This window comes from Acanthaster planci, linkage group LG03, assembly GCF_054643075.1.
Source record: "Acanthaster planci isolate LZ-2023a linkage group LG03, COTS_SCS, whole genome shotgun sequence".
Taxonomy (NCBI): domain Eukaryota; kingdom Metazoa; phylum Echinodermata; class Asteroidea; order Valvatida; family Acanthasteridae; genus Acanthaster; species Acanthaster planci.
In genome coordinates, this window is record NC_141779.1 from 3,194,771 (window position 1) to 3,214,463 (window position 19,693).

Below are 19,693 nucleotides of genomic sequence, written 5' to 3' on the forward strand. Positions count from 1 at the left end.
TTTCTAATGACAAAACAAACTTCCACAATTCACCTCAAAAGTTTTCAAAATTAAATAATTTGATGCCATTTACATGTATGTTGTGTCCAGAAGAATTCAAGTCAAATTATTTAACTAAACTATAAACCTTAGAAATGTTGAATTAGTAACCTAGACAAGTTTCAGAGTATGCCAGTGTTTCGGCTGATTAAATCAGAACGAATCCCAACTGAGAGGCGGATTGCATTTTTGGAAGCATGCAAAATAAAAGAAATACATCATTCAAACTTTTCTCCCAGGTCAAGGGTGGCACCTTATGTTGAGTGTTCCCAGCCACGTGAAATCGTTTCAATCACTAGACATTATCCATCAATGTAACCACATGGGGCTACTCAACAACCAACTTCAATTAGGTTGCAGTGACATGGATTTTTGGATGTGTTGCTTGTGGGTCAAAACTTGAATTGGTTTCGTTACTTTCCCCTGGGACCCCGTCTCAGTCAGTGAAGAAACTGAACAGTCTATGAAGACCAGAAACTGGGTTAACTATCCATCGAAACAGTGCAAGGCGTATTTCAATCTGCAAATTTCTATACTGTAATTTGGTAAAAGAGCGTTTGGAAAGAACAAGAACATATTGCAACAGTGTGTTGGTTGCCTATTTACCCAAGTTATTTGGCACAGCAGTAACAATCTAGCTGTGATGAGGCATTTGTGAAACACTGCGCATTACAGGTATCTGCAGTGTTATTGTGAAGTATTGTTTCAAGTATTGCCAGCCTAGTGCCCAATGTTATGCAAATTTGTAACCAAGTTTTGGCTTTCAATAAGTTTCAATAAGTCCTCTACTAATAAAAGTTTGCTCAGGGGTCTTCTGCCATTGAGATAAATTACTCTATATTACATATACCTGTTCCCTAACTGCTAGAACTTCTCTCAAAATAACTTCTGAAGCTGAAGCAGTAAATGTGTGTCATTTCAAAGGGTAACTTTTATATCTATAGGCGCATGTGCATCTTATCAGTGTAAAATATTCACAATTACTTCAAACACAACAAGGCCTTACAAGGAAAAGAATTCGCTTGCAAGTAAGAACCCCGTTGAGCCAGAAGGTTGAAACTGGATCGGTGGTAGGCAGGGGAAAAAGAACAGAGAAATCCATTGCCAGAAGACAAGTGGGAAAATGAAGAAACTCTAGCTGAGGATGATTTGGATACAAGGAGAGATCCTGGGGGAGACAGCCATGGGGGATCTCAGAACACAAGAAGGATTTAAGGCCAGCTTCTTAGGTTGGGGTCAGTGAACCAGATGAAGAATTGCAACCCTGGGTCTTATGGGTGATATCCAATCTCTACAACTGTAAATATGTGTATGAAGTGCTTCTTGTTAGCAAAACAGATGTTAGATAAAATTGCTCTGAACTTTCTTGAACTATGAACGTGTACACAGTCAAAAAGTAAACATTTGTAAAGCATTACGAAATCTGCTGCATGAAGATACAATCTCAAAGTCTCATTAGGTGTGTACTGCATATTTCTCTATCGGTTTTGCTTGTCTGTTCAGGGGTTTCAATCATATAAAATTATGTATCAGACTACTTTAATTAACATTACTTTAATGATAAATTTAAACAACAAAGTCAAGCTCCCTGTAATCAAGTCAATATTTTTTCTCGATAATAAACTGTAATTTCAACATTTAGTAAAATGCTAAGGGGGCAGATAAAAGTCCTCAGCATGATAAACAAGGTGTTAAAGTGAACAAGCTCAAGCTGTGACATAAAACATATGATTGATAACCTTGAGGTTCATGTACTTCGAAAACTTAAAACCTTATATCCAAAGATAGTCCTCTCAACCTTTTGCAAAAGGTGAGCCCAATCACTTCTTCCTTGACAAATCATATCCTTTCTCAGATGCATCGTAACATAATCTTTAATTTAAAAAAATGCTGATAACTTGTCAAGAATATTCTGACCCAAGGGTACATGTAATTCCTGTCTTTATCTACCAAAGATGCTCAGTGACAAAAAAACTGCTTTGAAGAAAAGAATCATAGCTCTACATAGCATCCTAAATATCAAAAATTTCAGAACTGTAGATTTCTCACCGATAAACTACAGCACAAATTCCCAATATCCTCTTGACAAATGAGGTACTCAAGAAGGATAATTTTAGACCAATCATCCCGTCCAATTGCTTTGAGCAAGATACAGCCTCTGCTGTTCAACAATTCCAGATGGTTCAACTGAACACTCATTTGACAACAAGCTTTGCAACATCCAAGTACTATACCTGTGGTTCGTTGTACTGTTGTGATCGAAGCATATTTTGACCTCATATAACTTTTTTCTTGCAAACATTTGTTAGAACACAGCTGAGCACAAATTGTCAATGCACCCAGTATAATGTACAAAAACATACCGGTATATAGAAATGAAAGATTTTCTGATCATGATTTTTTTTTTGTAATTGTCAAACCTAAATGCAGAGGAAGATTTGGGACTGTTAGGGTTAACCCTAACAGTCCCAAATCCTCCAATTTCAATACAATTTTACATATACCCTAGGGGGTTAGGCTCAATACAGAATGTAGTAAGGCTGTGCTCACACATATACTTGAGCAATAAATCCAGTGAGTACAAGCAATATCAACAACTTGTCACGGTGGTATTCAGCTATCTACATGTAGCATATGAATTAATGTTTAGTAGGCCTATGTTCCTGCCTTAAGGTCTGCTATTCTCCAACCACACCCCTGACAAAACTGCACAAGCATGTGTATGTTTGTTTCCAGCCTGGACTTGTATTTCGTCAGTGCACCAGCACAGGTGTGAGTTACTCTACATGTAAATGTACCTGCAAAAACCAATACAGGTAAGGTATGTGGTATTTGAGGTACTGTACATGTTACATGTAAATGTATATGTACATTAGGGAACGTTTCATAATTAAAGAAGGCGGTATTTACTGTGGTACTGCTGTATTTTTGCGGTACCAGCATTAAGCCCTTTCGGGTAAATAGTGCGGTGCCGCTAAAAAAAACAGCAGTACCGCAGTAAATACCGCCTTCAACAATTATGAAACGCTCCCTTACAGTGATGAACAGAAAGGGTCAAGGGACATGACCTAACATGGTCAACTCTGAACTATGGACATGTACCTAAGCAAACTGACTGACCTCGACCTTGGACTACTATAGTAAGTGTTGTTCTTCATCCCTCACTTGTAGACATACATCATGGATTTGATTTAAGGGTGTGTTATTACAGACAGACAGATGACTCTGTTGTAATGCATGTACACGGGGTTATGCAATGAGCGTGGCAGACCAAAAAAAATCCCTGTTCTCTACAAGAAAGGCATTTTCTCCTTTTATGATGTAATTACTAACTCAAGAAAGAACATGCAAAACACTTTTTCAGCATGAACCTTAACTTTTAACTCTTGAGCAATGTTGCATATCAACAGAACGAGGCACAGTGCATGATCCATTGACTTGTCTTGTTTATTATCATTTTGGATAAGTCTCCAATCACATTCCACAGATACCACATTATGGGAATTTTATTACAGATAGGTATAGATACAATGATTGATGTGTGAAGTCTGGTTATGTTCCGGCTCTGGTGCAAAAATAAACAATAAATGCTCATTTTGCAGTTTCCAAACTGAATCACGGCCAGAAAACCCAGAATTTCAATAAATAATGAGAAAATAATTACACTTCATATGATGGTGTTTCATAAATGATAATGTTTCACTAATGATACTTTATTTTATTTGTTTCATTTTAGTTATAATTTTCTTAATTTTTGGTTTATTGTGTGCTGGTCTTTTCATAGTAATTTTAGTAACTATTTTTAACTATGTAATGCACTTTTGAACAGGTGTGTCCTGGAGAAAACGCAATATAAATTTAATTACGTGTATTATTATTAAACTGTTCCACAGTTTTTGAGGGAGTACAACAATGTTTAACACCATCAATAAATATACTTAGATAATAAGATGCATTGCGATCTGTAGATACTTCTAATTACTGTACATGAAACTTAAACACAGAAGTATTACAATACAACCACATGCGTGCATGTCATAGTCACCTGCACTGATATGTTTAATTTACTTTCAATTTGCCATTATCTTTAAAAATGAAGACTTACTCTTAACACAGCAAGTACAATGCGATTATCTCCAGATTGCACAGCAACCGTGCTCACAGCAGTCACTGGTAACTTTGTTGCCATGTTTAAATATATCTTCCTTCAACCGCGAAGAAAAAATCCAATCCTCACCGTCCAGGCAAATATACAGTATTAGAGCATCAAGACGCCATATCTACAACTGAGGGAATTGGGGCGCAGGGGGACGTAATCAAGGGGAAGTCAGATTTACGATGATGGGACTACCCACTGGGCTCGGGCTCAAAGCTCACTCTGAGAAGTTGCTTGCTGGGAAACTTGCTGGGCCGAGCTAAGCAACGGCACACGCCAGTCAAGCTGCCCTCCTAGTGGGGAGGCCAAGCCATATTTAGCTAGACCGGTGCTGTGCTGTCCCTGATTGGCTGATGGAGTGGGGGGGAGGGATGATACAGCTCGGTGTTGATGTGATGGTACAAACACAAGCACAGTGTGGTACACCAATACAGCAAGGATGGAGCTCTCCTAGATTTGCACAAGTTGAAGGTGTTCCATTTTCACTCTCTGTGCTCTTGTTTCATGACTTGCTATAGCTATACTCCTTGGCAGGCCCACAGCAGATTGTTAAGTCTCTCTGCAAAGCACCAGCTTGCCAATTTTCAGTTTGTTGGGCTGTGTTTGCCAATTGACTCTGGTGTCAATGGCGGGACCAACCATTATTCATGAAGGGTGGATAGGCATGAAAAGAGCTAAAGAGTTGGGTTTCTCTGGAATGTTTATTAATAAGATGGCCTGGCTGAGGCCAAACATTTGGACTTCAGGTAATAATTCTGAAGCCTTTGTATTTACCATGTGACATCCCGTATCACAAGAAAAAAGAGCATTGGACAAGGAGGAATTCCTTGACAATATAAAAATACAAAAGAATACAAAAGAATTCAACCTTATAAACCAGTTCGATGCAAGAAAAATATTAAAAAATAAAGCAATAGGCTGATTAGTTGGCAAAGAGAAAGATTTACTTTTTGAGAAGTCTCAAATTCCATTAAGTTATGTAACCCTGACATCCTGGAATTCTAATGAAACACAGGATGTGTCCTTCATGAGGAACTTTCCAATGGAAATGAAAAAAGTTGACTGATCTTTTAAGAATCTAAGAATCTTAGATGGTTCTACTTACTCATAAATCATTTAAGATCTTAAATCCTAATGATAGGCTATTTCTGCCAATGTCTTTTAACAGATTTACAATCCATTTACTCCAATATCAACTGCAGGGCACCACTTGATGTGGATGTCGATTGGTTCTAAAAAACTTGTGTTGATTGGAATAGTGCCACCAACTGTCACTATTTGATCAAATGTATGTTCAAGAGGAGGGAATTTTTTTTGAAGGAACAGTTTTATCTTGAAACCTGCAATCTTGGATCACGTTCTCTTCTTTGATGGCATTAGGTTGTTGAAATCGTAGGATGGTTAATTGAAAGATGTTAAGAAAGGCAGTTAATGCAAATTCAAGAAAATGTTTATACACTTTTCTTCTGGTTTTTCCTTTTTTTTGTACCAGAACTGTTCGGTCTCCTAGCTTGATGTGGATGTCGATTGGTTCTAAAAAACTTGTGCAGTTGATTGGAATAGTGCCACCAACTGTCACTATTTGATCAAATGTATGTTCAAGAGGAGGGAATCTTTTTGTAGGAACAGTTTTATCTTGAAACCTGAAATCTTGGATCACGTTCTCTGAACTGACTCCATGAGTGTAGACCTGCTCCAACATACAACACAAGAGACCATACTGGTTTACATGTACATGTAATATAGATGTTAAGATGATTAGGAGATTAAAAAAACCACTCTGGTGAAAGCAGTCAGTAATATTGACCCAAAAGATTTGCAAGGGGCCTTCTATTGAAGCACTCAAGCTTATTACATAGCATTGTCACATGCACAAATAGACATGTGCATTCCACATGTACATGTATGTGTGCACTCATGTGTTTGACTGGAGCAGTTAATTCAAACAACGCACAAATGAGCAGGATCTTTAATGTTGTGTTCACCAGAAGAGAAATCTGAATGACTATTTTCCAAAGGCATATATACACACATCTAACCATAACAAATGGCCAAGCAGCATTATTTTATGCTGGCAGGGTATGCAGCAACTTTGTACAGTCGATAATGTAACAGCCCGTTCCCACTTGATCCACCAGTTGAGGGATCTGATCCACCTTTTGCCAAATTGCCGGATCAGATCCCCCAATTGGTGGATCAGATCCGGCAATTGTGTGTAGTGGGAATGCTAACAGTTATAAGGTGGATCAGGATCAGATCCACCTTTCTTGATCCTCCTCTGGAGCAGGATACAGATCCCCCAATTGGTGGATCAGATCCTGCAATTGGCAGATCACGATCAGATGGGAACGCAAAAGGTGGATCTGATCCGGCAATTTGACCTGCCTACATCCGTCCAGTGGCGCAAAACTTTTACGGTCGGATGAACAAAGAAATACGTTTTTTGGCGTGTAGCTCATGTGAAATTTTTAACATGCCGCAATGTGTGCCTTGCCCTTTCACAATTTTCATTGCGCATTCGTCCATTTCTTAAATTTTTCATTTGTGTAATTTCACTTGCTTTCCATCAAAAACTAATTCCATGTTAGCGTATAGCCCGCAGCGTGTGACAGAATATCAAAAATGGAAGCAAAGTTTGAAGAGACAACGTACTAGGCTGAACATTCGGTCCGATTCAAGGTCGTCACGTCAGTAGAACCATGTTTTATTCCTCCATGGTAGAACTCCGCACCCAAAACACCGCAAGGTCACACACATGCCGCCCCTGCATGCCACACTGCCACAGAGTGCGCGCTCAGCAAGCTAGCACATGCGCAATACCGAACTCAGTGACCTTTGGGCTCAACATTTCCATCTGAAAGGTGGATCAAGTGCCAGTGGGAACGCGACTTGCGGTTTCATTGCGGTAAGATAATGATTACACCAACATGCTGGGTTATTCAGATCCACCTTTTCCCAATTCAAGTGGGAACGCGCTGTAATAGTAGAATGTGTGGACAGATTAGCGACAAATACAAGATCCACGTCCAGCAAGAAAAATCTGGACCTACTGTAACCACTAATACCTGTTCCAACCATCTCACAAGGCATGCCTACATTAAACATGAATCTTTCAGTGACTGGGGCCAAAATGGAGAATTACTACAAACCAAACCAAATGATGCTCTACACCAAAAAATTGTTATGCAATTCCTTATTCCATTAAATCCCTTAGAATACTCAACAAATTACTCACATGCACATGTAAAAGAGCACTGACTTATTAAACTTTTTTCCAGATTTGGACATAATCATCTTGTCAGTTTTGAGGCCATTATGCTTCACAGATGAACATGATGATCGGCTCCAATGTCGTAGTTGAGACTCCTTCAAACCTTTACAAGAACCCATATAAACATCACAAGACCGAAACAAGACCTAATGTCTGGATTCATAATAAAAGTGAACTGCAACATCAGCACTTCTTGGTCACTGTCATGAGTGGTCTTGAGACTGGTCTTGCAATGGTCATCGCCAACACTGATTGGCTTTGTATTGACAGGTGTGCAGGGTGCTCAACTTACAATGGAGATTATGCTGTGTTTAGTGCTGTACTATACTCCGAGTCATTTTATTGCTCAACTCTCACAGAAAAATCCCCTTGTTAACTTAATCTCGACTGCCGTTTGTCAATAGCAAAATAATGTCATCTCATGTTCCTGCTAGGAGTCTATAGACAGAGCTTTTGTCACTTACCTCATGTACTAAGGCTTCAAATTCCTCAAGCTTTTTCATCGCTTCATCTTCTGCTGTTTCCTTTCTCTGTAGCTGTGGTGCAGACGACTGACTACTGACTCTTTCAGTGGGGGAAGGAGACATCCTACCATTAGGTGGTGGTGGCTGGAATGCAGGAGGGGCTGTCTGAACCTGGCTGACAGCCACTGGGCGGATGGGTTCGTCCACAGCACCTGGGTGAGCAGTTGCCCTGACAGGTGGGGCTATTCTTGCACTGGGTGAAGCAGAACGGTCATGAGGAGAGGTCATGCGATTGTAGGGGGAAGACATGCGATCGTGAGGGGAAGACACTCGATTGTGGGGGGAAGACAAGCTATCATGGGGTGAGGTCATCCTTTGAGGAGACCTGTCTGAAGCACCTGGGTGTTGTCCGTAGGGTCTACTTGGGGATGTATCCATCCTGTCCGGTCCCGGACCCATCCGTCCGTTACTCTGAGGCATTCTTCCAGTAGGAGAGGCAACTCGTCTGGGATCCAGTCTCTCAGACGATGGCACTCTCCTGCTCGGTGACATCTGGCTGCCTTCCTGTCGTGTCCGAGTCACCGGTTCCATCACATCTTCCCTTTGAGTGACCTCCTGCCAATCAGGGATGGACCGATAAGATCCAGACCGCTGCCACTCGGGTGAGCTGACTGGAAGCCCCCAGATTTTGTCCATCTCTCGTTTTTTGGCCTCTAGCTCAGACAATTTCTGACGGATGTTGTTGACCTGTGGTTGCAGCTCATCAGGAAAACTGGAGCTAGGAGACCGAACAGTTCTGGTACAAAAAAAAAGGAAAAACCAGAAGAAAAGTGTATAAACATTTTCTTGAATTTGCATTAACTGCTTTTCTTAAAATTTTTCAATTAACCATCCTACGATTTCAACAACCTAATGCCATAAAAAAATCCATTCCCTTTAACACATCTGCAGTGAAATCATATAAAAGTGAGACCTTTGGTCTTTTTAAAAATAAATCCTTTCAGGTTCATGATAAACAGTAGAATTACATCTTTCAGGACTTCAGTGAGATGGGGCACTGTGTTCATCAACACTTACAATTCCTGATGATTTTAATTCCAAAATCCCTGCTCAATGAAATGCAACTTAGCAAAAGCATATAAAGATGACTCCAGATTCATTTAAAGGATGCTGTGCAAACATGCGGTGCAAAAAGCTACAAAGTGCAGAAAAGATTTGCATAGAAGCCATTGTTACCTGTCGAATACAAGTAAGGAAAAAAAAAAGCTTATGATATGACGCTGAAGGCAGCAATTTCTTCATTTGTTCACAAATTCAAACCTTGGGAAAAGGCTTAAGGAAGGACCTGTGACTGCCTGCTATTTTGCAGAGTCTCAGTATATTAATTGTAAACTCGATGACATTGGCTCCAGTTTTTGCCCTTACCTGTCAGGTGAGAGAACAGGCAGTACCATGCGATCCAGCAAAGCTTTGCCCATGGCCATGGTATCTCCGTACTCCCTCAACAATGAGTCACGTCGTGGGCTGTAAGCGTTTAGAAGTCTGCGGCTGGTGTGAGGGTCAGAGGAGGTGATCTGGGGAGCAAGTTCCAGGCAAATCCTGTCCATCTGATCAACCAACTGTGAAGAAGAAGCCAATCAGCTCATGATTTGTGGAAGAGCATTTTAGCTTTATGTGATTCAGCTTGAGCCTAATTCTTACAGGCAATTAAGATTCCAATAATTGATAAGATAATGTCTATCTTTTATGGAATGGTCAATGTTAACAGCATGGACTCTAAGAGTATCAACCTTATGCTGGGTTTGGATAATGCAACTTATTACTACTCCATGAGTCATGTGAAAGTAAATTGGGCCATATTACCACATACCTATTTCTCACTACCATTATCATTCATGAATTGTGTCTAATTAACCACATGAAGTGAAAAACACCCATTTCTTAACTTTTGTAAGAAAGAATTTGAGCAAATGTATGTGCTTTCCGTTCATACTTCATTCAGTGAAGATATCGTGGTGATTATGACTTTCTTAAAGCTTACCCTCTCGGCATTTCGCTGGAACATGTGCGACACCGACAGCCTGGAAGCCCTCTCTCCAAGACCTTGTGAGAACCTCCTCCAGGCTCTCTCCAGGATTTGGGCTTTCTCGTGGTTGGGTTCAGGGTCAAAACGGAGGGATCGTCTCAGCACGAGGGCAGCACTCAGAAGTTCCTTGCCATAGTTGTATGTGCCCTGAGCACAAGACAAGAAGAAAACGAGACGAGTTTATTTAACGAAGAGGACTAGAGAATGTCCCAATACTTGTGCCTTACAAAAGGCTGCACTACTCGTCTCTTCTTATCAGGATGCAAGGAGAGAGAGTGTTCCAAATTCCCTTTTTCTACAGAAATACTCACTTTGGATAAACCTGTTTTTGAAACACATCCCATCCATATGATATATTTGGGGAAACAATAGCATGGAATCTGGACCTGAAGCAATGGCAACTTGCAAATATAAATAAACACTTACCCTGGCGGTGTCTTCAAATTTGTTGTGTTCCTTACGCAGGTTTTCAGCTTCTGCTGCTGAGCGGCCAATGTCGATATGCTGTGAAAGCATCACCTGCAGCAATTCCTGCAGCCACGCTATGGCCTACAGCAAGACAAAATGATCAGGGGGTTGGATTGAAATTACCACCACTGGAAGTGACAGTGCCTACAGATCAGCATTGCCACTGTCAACAAACTGTGAATGAAATTTACCTGTTAGAAATACTGAAACAACAACACGTGCATGTGACTGCGTAAATCTAGAGTTTTCTAGGTTTTTATAGGCAGATATTGGGGTTTTCTGAAATCAGCAAGTCGCCACACTGATACGAACTCCACATACCAAAGTGACAGCACTTGATTACCTCAAACCGTATCATCAGGTAAGAACATGACACACATTGAGTGGATTGAGTGTCTACGGCAATGAGTGCTGGCAAATTTCGTACGAATGTGCACAAATCCCTGGGGTCTCCAAATGGAGTCTTTGCTAGGTGAACAGCATGAATGCCATTCAACTGTCGACCTTCTCTTTTGAAGGAGATCTTATACAAAGAAAGCATGATTTGATATGATGTTTATCAAACTCACACAACCCCCTCTACACCCACCTGATCAGCGTCCCTTTCGCATGTCCTGAGCTGTAAGATCTGCTGCAGCTTGAGTTTCCTCATGTCGGACATCTCATCGCATCGTGCCTTGCGCCCGTCCAGTTCAGCCAGGAGTTCATCGACATGGTCCTTCTGCTTCGTGTAGTTGGGTGTGATGTCCTTGCCAAAGGCGTTCTTGACCGGAAGAGACATCATGCTCAGGAGGGAGTGACCTTCCTCCTTACTTCCCTCTGCTGCAAAGGCTTCGGACGACAAAATATTTAAAAAAAAGACTTGCAGTATTTCTGAATAATGCAAAACCAAACTACTCGTAAAAAACACTGAACAGTTTTTGAACCCAAAACAATGCAGGAAGGAAAATCATGGTATCATTCACATAAATATGACATTTAATATAAAGTACACAATCATGGGAAACAACTTCTTGCAATAGCTAACTGGACTTACCCACTGCCTCACATTGCTCTGTCAGTTCTCTCAAGGCAATCTCAACCATCTCGACTGTCTCAATGGATATTTCAGTCACACACAGCTCTAGAAGAATGTCCATCTTACCAAAGCACTAGTTCAAAACACAATAACCGTAAAACAAGGTTAAATAATTTATATCTGTAATCTGTAGTTTTACTGATAAAAATGTGGCTCTTGATATGACAAGACTTGGATGTAACTGAAGTAAAAAAAGGTCACCAACTGTGATGTGAATATGCAGCCATTCACTAATGTATGTAGTTCATCACAAGTGTTATCATAAATCAGGTCACAAGTATCGAGGTAAATTGGGATGAATAAGGAATAATAAAACTCAAACAAAAAGTGTAAGACTTAATTGAAAGTTGATGTGTGACTAACTTGTCACAAGATTACAACTCCACCTTAAGCCTTCCCAATTAACCCAAATCTGACACAGCTGTCTTTTGCCTTCTTTCAGTAGCTTCCACACTTTATGGTCTTCCAGCTTGCTGTAAAGAATGAGTGTGCCAATTAGCCAGTTTAACAGCACATACTCAAAATGAAGCACGTTAAAGGTCGTTTAAGAACATCAATCAGCAACAGAAGGTCAGCCGTGTCAGCGCAGCCTACATCAACTCACATGCACTAAATGTTTCTCAGCTGGTGTGATGTAAGGTACTCTGTTCCCGATTGGCCTTGCTGGTCTGAAAGACCCAACTGACTCATTCCATCTGAGCCCAATAAATGTGCCACAGGAATGTGCACTGGGTTGAATTTTGGCAGATTCAGAGAGGCTTTTAAGGGGTTAGGGTTGAAGGTATACCTCTTCTGCCAGACGATGGAAGCGTACAGAGCAGATCAACAGGTTCCTTCTTTTCTCCAGTCTGGAGGCATAACTCCGGCAGACAGTTTCCATGAATTCTTTCTGGGCACTGATGTCATCAGCCCTGGGGTGACCCTGCTTGATCATGCTGTCTGCTACATGTCTCAACTCAGCAAAGTTGCCGTAGGTGTCCTAATCGAGAAGAACAATGGCTGTTATGTTTCTTATCAAATGGTCTGTTAACTGCGAAAATAACAGACAAAAAGTGTACTGAAGACAATTCCATCTCCTGAAGATAATATTTGGAGTATTATTTTCTTGACCCTGCGGCCAATCTTGACCGTTTCTTGAACAAGGGCCAATCAAATGAGTACTGGAACTTCAACAATTACACAAGTACAAGGCCCAAAACATTTCACAAGCTGATTCTCCAAATATAATCAAGATGGCTTCAAAAACCTGTAACTGTAAAGATCAAACACTTTCGTGTTCTGAGCCATTAATAATGAGGTTCATGAAATGACTCTTTGGGCAACAGCAATACTGGCAACTCACAATGCAGTGTGCCATCTAGAGGTTGCCACAGAGAGGCCTTTTCTCAGTGCTTGTGGGATAAATAGTCAACAAAGTCTCATTCACTAACTGCGCTGCGCGTGGAAAACTTGAATATTTCCAAATGTTTGTTCATCTTGGTTGAAAATTCAAAACTGCTTATTGCGAGTGGGTGTTAGGTAGTCCAAATGATGGTTTTGTGTTGTGCAGGGAACTCCTCAATCAATCAAATATCCCCAATTATGTGTCAACCACAAACTTGAAAAGTGGCCTATCTGCAGCAAACTCTAGGTGATGCGCTGTATTGTGAATCGCCCGTATTAAAGCCGCATTGCAATTAATCCGTTCATTTCTTAGAAAAGCTTCCACGGGAACCTGACTGTTGGCGGACTTTCTCTTGACTCACAGTGCATTTCAGTTCCAGTTTTTCATGCTCCCTCCTGAGTTGATCAGCAGCGGCCAGCGAGTCCCCAATGTCAACCTGTGATGCCAAGAGCTTCTCACCGGGACCAACAATCCAATCAACCACCTGAACAAGAAAACAGTCATCACACACATAAAGTTAACTCACTTCTGCTACATAAATATCCCCCCCCCCCAAAAAAAAGGTTCTGGAAGTTGACTTAATAGGCATATGGTGTTTGAGTTAAAAGATCCTAAAATAATAGAACCATTTAGCAAGGAAAAATAATTATGTTGGACCTCTTCCTGCTTTTAAAATGTGTTTTTCAGGACATTCTTGTGGGTAAGCAACTTGCACCAGTCTAATCTTTATAAACCCTAAACAGTCCTGAATACTACAAAGTACTATTTAGTGTAAAATGTAGTATTCCACACTGTCGCTTGTAAGAAGATATAATCTTATTGGTCACTGAAGCCATAAAATATAATAGATAAGAGAATGGACCATACAGTGCTCTGGCACTATGAATGCACAACTTTATTGTTCTCTGTACGAGTAACAATGGAGGGTGCCCTAGCCAGAAGTGGTAATTTGTAGCGCTAGGTCCTTCAGGCTCAGGCTACTACTTGGTATTTTGTAGTAGTGAGTATTGCAAGCCAAATTGTATGCAGAACTGTTAGAGTTAACAAGATTTTAACACTGGGATTTTACATCTCATTTGGTTTGACGATTTAGAAGGGCCACTGGTATTACACTTGTCAAAATATTTTAGGGGGTAAAAAATTTAAGTCAAAAGAAATCTCTCATTTTAACCTCAATACCTGAAACCTAACTATGTCAAAGTTCCTTGATCTTCCCCTTTACCTTCTTAATTCCCGTCTCCAGGTCACTCAGGTCCATGTTTACCCCCAGCTCTCTGTCCTTCTCACTCAGGTAAATCTTCAGCTTGCTCTGCCTCTCCTGGAGCTCCTCCAAGACTTGCTCCAGCTGGCCCTTGAGTCTGACCTGGTCCTCCGTCAGACCTTCGTTGGAGTTGCGCCGGAAACCAGACTCACTGTCCTCCTTGATACGTCTCAATAATGCATGTCCTGAAGATGGAATTATTCACAAGATTCTTCCAAATCTCAGAACAACAGTTTGCGGAATAAGTTAACCCTAATCTACCAGTGCTGTATGAAATCAAGAATCATAAAGAGTGGACAGGAATAAATATTAAAACAATGCTGAGTATTTCATCTCAAGCTCAAGAATACACAGCTGCACCCCTTCAAGAGACACAGTGTATCATTTTTCTTGTTGCACCGTTTCGCATTGTGCCTGCATTGCTCATTTGACTTACACTCTGGCCATCCGATGCAAAGACTTGTGGCCGAGTGGTTAGGACATTGCACTGGTACTTAGTACAGAGTACAGAATGTTTATGAATACAGGTCAGTGAAGGGCAAAATACCCAATATGAAATCAAAATAAACCTTTAATACAAACTCTGTGAACAGAAAATACTAGAAAGGATGCCATCACATAGAAATATCCATGCATACAAGTATCTTCAATGAACTAGACCATCACAAGTTGACTAGTAACCCTTCTCGAACCTACCAAGTTGCAAGACACTGCTAGGCTGGTTGATGACCACCTCGCGAAGCCTTCTCTGCCTTCTCAGGAGATCTTCTGGAGTCAGCTGCTCATCTCGTCGTCTGTACAGTACTTCCTCATCTGCCTGGTCAAAACGATGCTGAACCACCTCTGAATCCTTCAAGAATTTCTCAAAGTCCTGCAGAAACAATAAGATATAGAAATGGAAATTGATCACAACATCGCAACAACTTCTTGGAATGAAGTTACTGGTTCAAAGATAAAGTCTCTATACATATTCTACAAAATTTGAAAGAGTTTTGTTGACAGTTTCTGAATACCTAAAGATCAATTAATGAAGGAAAAAATTGTCTGTTCCAAGGCGATGTTAAGGAATGCACTTCAAGCTCACAGTACATGTACTTACAATTCTGTTCTGAACCCACTCGTTATGGTTGTATGGTAAAGTTCCACCAAAGTCTTCAGTGAGTTCTCTAGCATCAATAAACTTTGTCAGCTTGGAGACATTGGATAACATCAGAGTCTGTGAAAAAAAAACAAATGAGATAAAAAAGCCAGAGGCATTTGTTACATGCAAACGTACAGGAAGACTTAAAAGGAATTACAACTGTTGGTTTTGATTCTGTACAATCTCCCCAGGCAAAGTTGCGACCTGAGGACTGTGATCCAGCTGATAACATTCCACAGGCTTAGGCTTAGTCTGCTTACCTCAAACCCATACTGAGGCTTGTCTTTCTTCAGGCTGAGGCTAGCCCGCTTGCTCTCCCAGAAAGCATCTGGTTTGATCACGTACACAGAGTGTATCCCACTGGGTATGGACTCCTAACAAAAAAATCAAACACAAAAGTCAAAAATGGAATCTGTTAACTTCTGTCAAATCACCTGATATGTTAGGTTACAGCTGGGACTTTTTCTTTTAAAAGATTTTATTGCCTGCTTAAAATTATGAGTTTGATACACTTATGTAGCCTCTTCTTGTAATGCTTCAAAGATATTTAAGTTTAATCTATGTACAAGCTATCATCCAGCTTTGCTTCAATGGACGGGTATCATGGATACAGTGGCTTTTACCAATTAAACACTGCAGTTTCGGCAGCTGTATGAGATAAATCCTAGACATGTTCATCAATGCTAACCAAGATGAAACGGTTAAGTAACAGTAGAATAACCAGTTCTCTATGAATTTGAATTGTTCTGACCAAACTTACCAAATTTGCACAAAAATTTTAAGTTCGAATCACGTGATTTTATTGCTGTGCCTCCTGGTGTTCCACATTAATGCTCTTTGACAGATTATATCATTCACTCATGCTATGCATTCATAACAACATCATGCATGTTATGGCAAGGCACAGTCTCATTTCTGACCTTGTGGCAAAACCACACGAGCACAGGATCCATGGTAGAGAAAACGGAAGTTGATATATGACAATAATCAGTTAATACATTAACTTGTTACCTGGAGCACTTTAAAGAAAGCTTTGAGAGACTGCCAGGTGGACGTTCGCATGTCAGCAATGATGCTGTAGCCATGGTCTTTTGCCTCCTCACTGAAATGAACACAAGAATTGCCATGGTAATTAATGGCTGATGCACTGAGGCATACTGTCTCTGATTGAGATGTGATAAGATCAAAATGCAGCAAAAAGGGAAGATAAGAATCCTTACCAGGAGAGAAATTATGCAAGGAGGCAAACTAAGGCAACCTGTAATATATGCTTCAAAATTTATAAAGTGGTGATTCATGGTCATATGTCATGAATTCTTCCAAATAAACAGGTTCAAACATGGGGAGATCCAGAAATAGTATGTATTCCTTATATATATTTAAAAAGTTCAAGTAACTTTTATTTCTCTATTCAAAATCAATCTTTCATATAAAATAATTTATAAGCTTTAAATTATTTTCATAATTATTCTAATCTAAGTTGCATAATATATGATTTTTGTTTCTAATGGCTTTTTCAAAAGACTGGAAATCAGATAAACCTGCAATGTCTATAATTTACTGAAATTGAAGAGCTCCACACTGTTTATTTAGGTTTGCCGCTTAAACCTGTGATTCTATCAAATTATTCCATTCAAAGGTGACCTTGCTGCAAACAGTGTGTGCCTGTCCAAGGCAATCACACTGATAAACAGAACAGTAAATTCCCAGGCGCGTTTTACTACTGTTGGTACTAAGCACAATAAAAATGCCACTTTGAAGCTGGGCCCCCATTGGGTAAAGAGGAAACTGGTATGGGAAGAAAAAACATGTACATTGAGAGTTCCTTGCTGGGTTAAGTCTTAAAATAACACAGTGGGGTGTCTTACTGGACTGGTATGTCAAAAGATAAAAAATGACGAGGACAAGGTGTTGTTAATGGCTCCATGTTTTTGTAACCATTAGAAAATACCAGTGTTGAAGAATACTGCAATTGTGAGGAACTCTTTTCAATGTGATGCAACCTCACAGCAAAACCAGTCAGAAAAGGTTGCAATCACCCCCACAGTGTCTTTTTATTATGCTACCAGTGTGATTGATACACAACACAAGCACAATAAGTAAAGAACTTCATAGACATTTCCTCTGTCTATCAACACCGAGCTGTATACGCTGCCAACTGTGCATGATTTGCAACCATGAGTGATAGGTTTCTGAGCAAACAAGCATATTTTAGGCATGTTGTAAAGAGGAAGGTTTATCAAGTGATTTGGGTAGTGTTATTTGCTTATCAAGTGTAAAAAAGAACACATTAGCATTCTCAAACTCTTTTGAGTTCTGTTTAGCGCCCCCACAATAGGGTGCGTATCATAAGTCCGACGCCCCATAGGTCCGACGCCTCAAAAGTCCGAATTCTCAGACTTATGAGGCGTCAGAGTAATGAGCCATTGGGTTTTGTGGGCAATTTTTTTTCCGATGCCTCAAAGGTCCAATGCCTCACAAATCCAACATCGGACCAATGAGGTGTCGGACTTATAACACAGTGCGTCAGTGCAATAGACTGTGAAACATGGAGGAGTGTCAGCCTGTGTGACACGACGCTGTGTGTCATAAATAGTACACCAAACTTGAAAACGGGAACCAGTCTTGTTCCTAGCTCCGTCTTCATATGCTCGTAACGAGCGTCAAATCAAACATCGGACTTTCGAGGCGTTGGATGTTTTGAGGCATTGGCTCTATGCCATGGGCAAAAAAAATGGAACTTTTAAATGCATTTATCAGCCTTATGAGGCGTAAGACCTACGAGGCGTTGGAATTATGAGGCGTCGGATGACCCCCTCAATAGTTTGCTGACCAGTGATTGGGAAAAGAAGTGCCTGTGACATGTACAAGAAAGGCACTTTCCCTAATGTCAACCAGTCACAAATGGTACTCCTGCTTCCTATAAAGTTGACTTTTGTAGACCAAACTTGGGGCACCTGTTCACTGTGTACAAGTTACAACTGTGTATGGAGAAAGTATGTACACAATTTCATACATCACGAACAAGTATTTCAAAGCAAAAAACATTCTTGTGACTTCAAAAGATCACGTCACACCAGGCACTTATAAGCCAGGAATCAACTATGCGCATAGCAAACAGTCACAACAGAGACTAGCTGTGACAAACATGCCTTATTCCACAGAAAGATTTCACATTCCCAAGACATGCATGCAATGCTTTGACTGGGAACATGACCGTAAGCCAGATGTCAGCAATCTTTGATTGTGTCCCTAGCCGTAGTCTAAAGCAGTCTGTGCTTTATGATTTGATGATAGAGTGAAAACAAATGCAGTCCATAAGATGGAACAGCAAGACAGAAATAAGTGAACAAGTTTTGGGCGGCGACTAGTTATAAATGTTTGATTTTGATTTTTTCCCATCAGTTATGAATTTTCTGACTGGATCACATTTTCTCAAAGAAATCTACATTCACTTTAATAATCAACATTTCTGATTAACGGTTAGCTGTTATATTTACTTTTTCCACTTCCTAGGTTTTCCTTTTCCTTTTAAATTATGGTGCTCATATCATACATTTATTGGGAGGGAATGTCACATTTCATTTGTTTGTTTTCACAACTCCTTTAAAAAGAAACTTGTTGAATTTCCTCACCTTGGTATAGTGGCAAGATAAGACACACATGTGGCAATGTCTTCCAAAGAAACCTCGGAGGATTGGGTAGGAAAAGAAATGATGGGACCGCCTCTCTTGTCCTTGCCTCCTGTAATCATTGACAGACAGTCAACAATAAACACTGATAGTAGCGAAATATGGACTAACTACAGTATATCGGTGGGTGAAGACATTATGTCCATTGTCATACAAGTACAGGTATGCAAACAAAGCACTAAAATACAAATGATTGAACTTTTCTCTTCAATACAGCAACAGAAATATTTTTCTTCTGAACTTTAACTCCCACAGATTTTTTTTTCCCTGCAGAGATCTTCATAGTGCAGGACACCAATGGTACATTCTTTTACTTTCAAGGGACATCATGTGACTGTAAAGTGATGGTGATCTGGTCTGCACTCTTCTTAATCTCGCAAAAACCTCACAAACCTCAAGATGGATTGTGAAGGATGTGAAAGTATTATTTTTGGGTTACTTTAGTATCAAAGTATACACAGACCTGCTTAAGAAGAATCAAATTTCTGTAAACTATGTTAGCGTGACTCCATTTTGCAGATTAAGAATTGTCATTTTCTTTCATGGATTACTGCTGGGAATTTTCAAACTGGCCAATGGCTTTGTACTTTTACAGTGTTTGCAAAAATTATTGCAGATCATTTCCGGACATCTAACCAATAATTTATCAATCT

The 19,693-nt window shown here is 40.1% G+C and overlaps 1 protein-coding gene across 1 annotated transcript in view; it reads right to left on the bottom strand.

Annotated features, from left to right (window-relative positions):
• LOC110985841 (uncharacterized) overlaps positions 1 to 19,693 on the bottom strand; it is a 184,939-nt gene that overhangs the window by 152,627 nt on the left and 12,619 nt on the right. Inside the window, exons 4-17 of the mRNA XM_087134473.1 lie at positions 18,984 to 19,092; positions 16,360 to 16,450; positions 15,609 to 15,722; positions 15,307 to 15,423; positions 14,904 to 15,078; positions 14,169 to 14,392; positions 13,308 to 13,430; positions 12,350 to 12,541; positions 11,521 to 11,635; positions 11,074 to 11,315; positions 10,443 to 10,565; positions 9,972 to 10,163; positions 9,356 to 9,549; positions 7,931 to 8,726 (exon numbers count right to left, since the gene is read on the bottom strand). Of these exons, the coding sequence (XP_086990599.1) occupies positions 7,931 to 8,726; positions 9,356 to 9,549; positions 9,972 to 10,163; positions 10,443 to 10,565; positions 11,074 to 11,315; positions 11,521 to 11,635; positions 12,350 to 12,541; positions 13,308 to 13,430; positions 14,169 to 14,392; positions 14,904 to 15,078; positions 15,307 to 15,423; positions 15,609 to 15,722; positions 16,360 to 16,450; positions 18,984 to 19,092 (2,807 nt within the window). The remainder of the gene's footprint in view (positions 1 to 7,930; positions 8,727 to 9,355; positions 9,550 to 9,971; positions 10,164 to 10,442; positions 10,566 to 11,073; positions 11,316 to 11,520; positions 11,636 to 12,349; positions 12,542 to 13,307; positions 13,431 to 14,168; positions 14,393 to 14,903; positions 15,079 to 15,306; positions 15,424 to 15,608; positions 15,723 to 16,359; positions 16,451 to 18,983; positions 19,093 to 19,693) is intronic.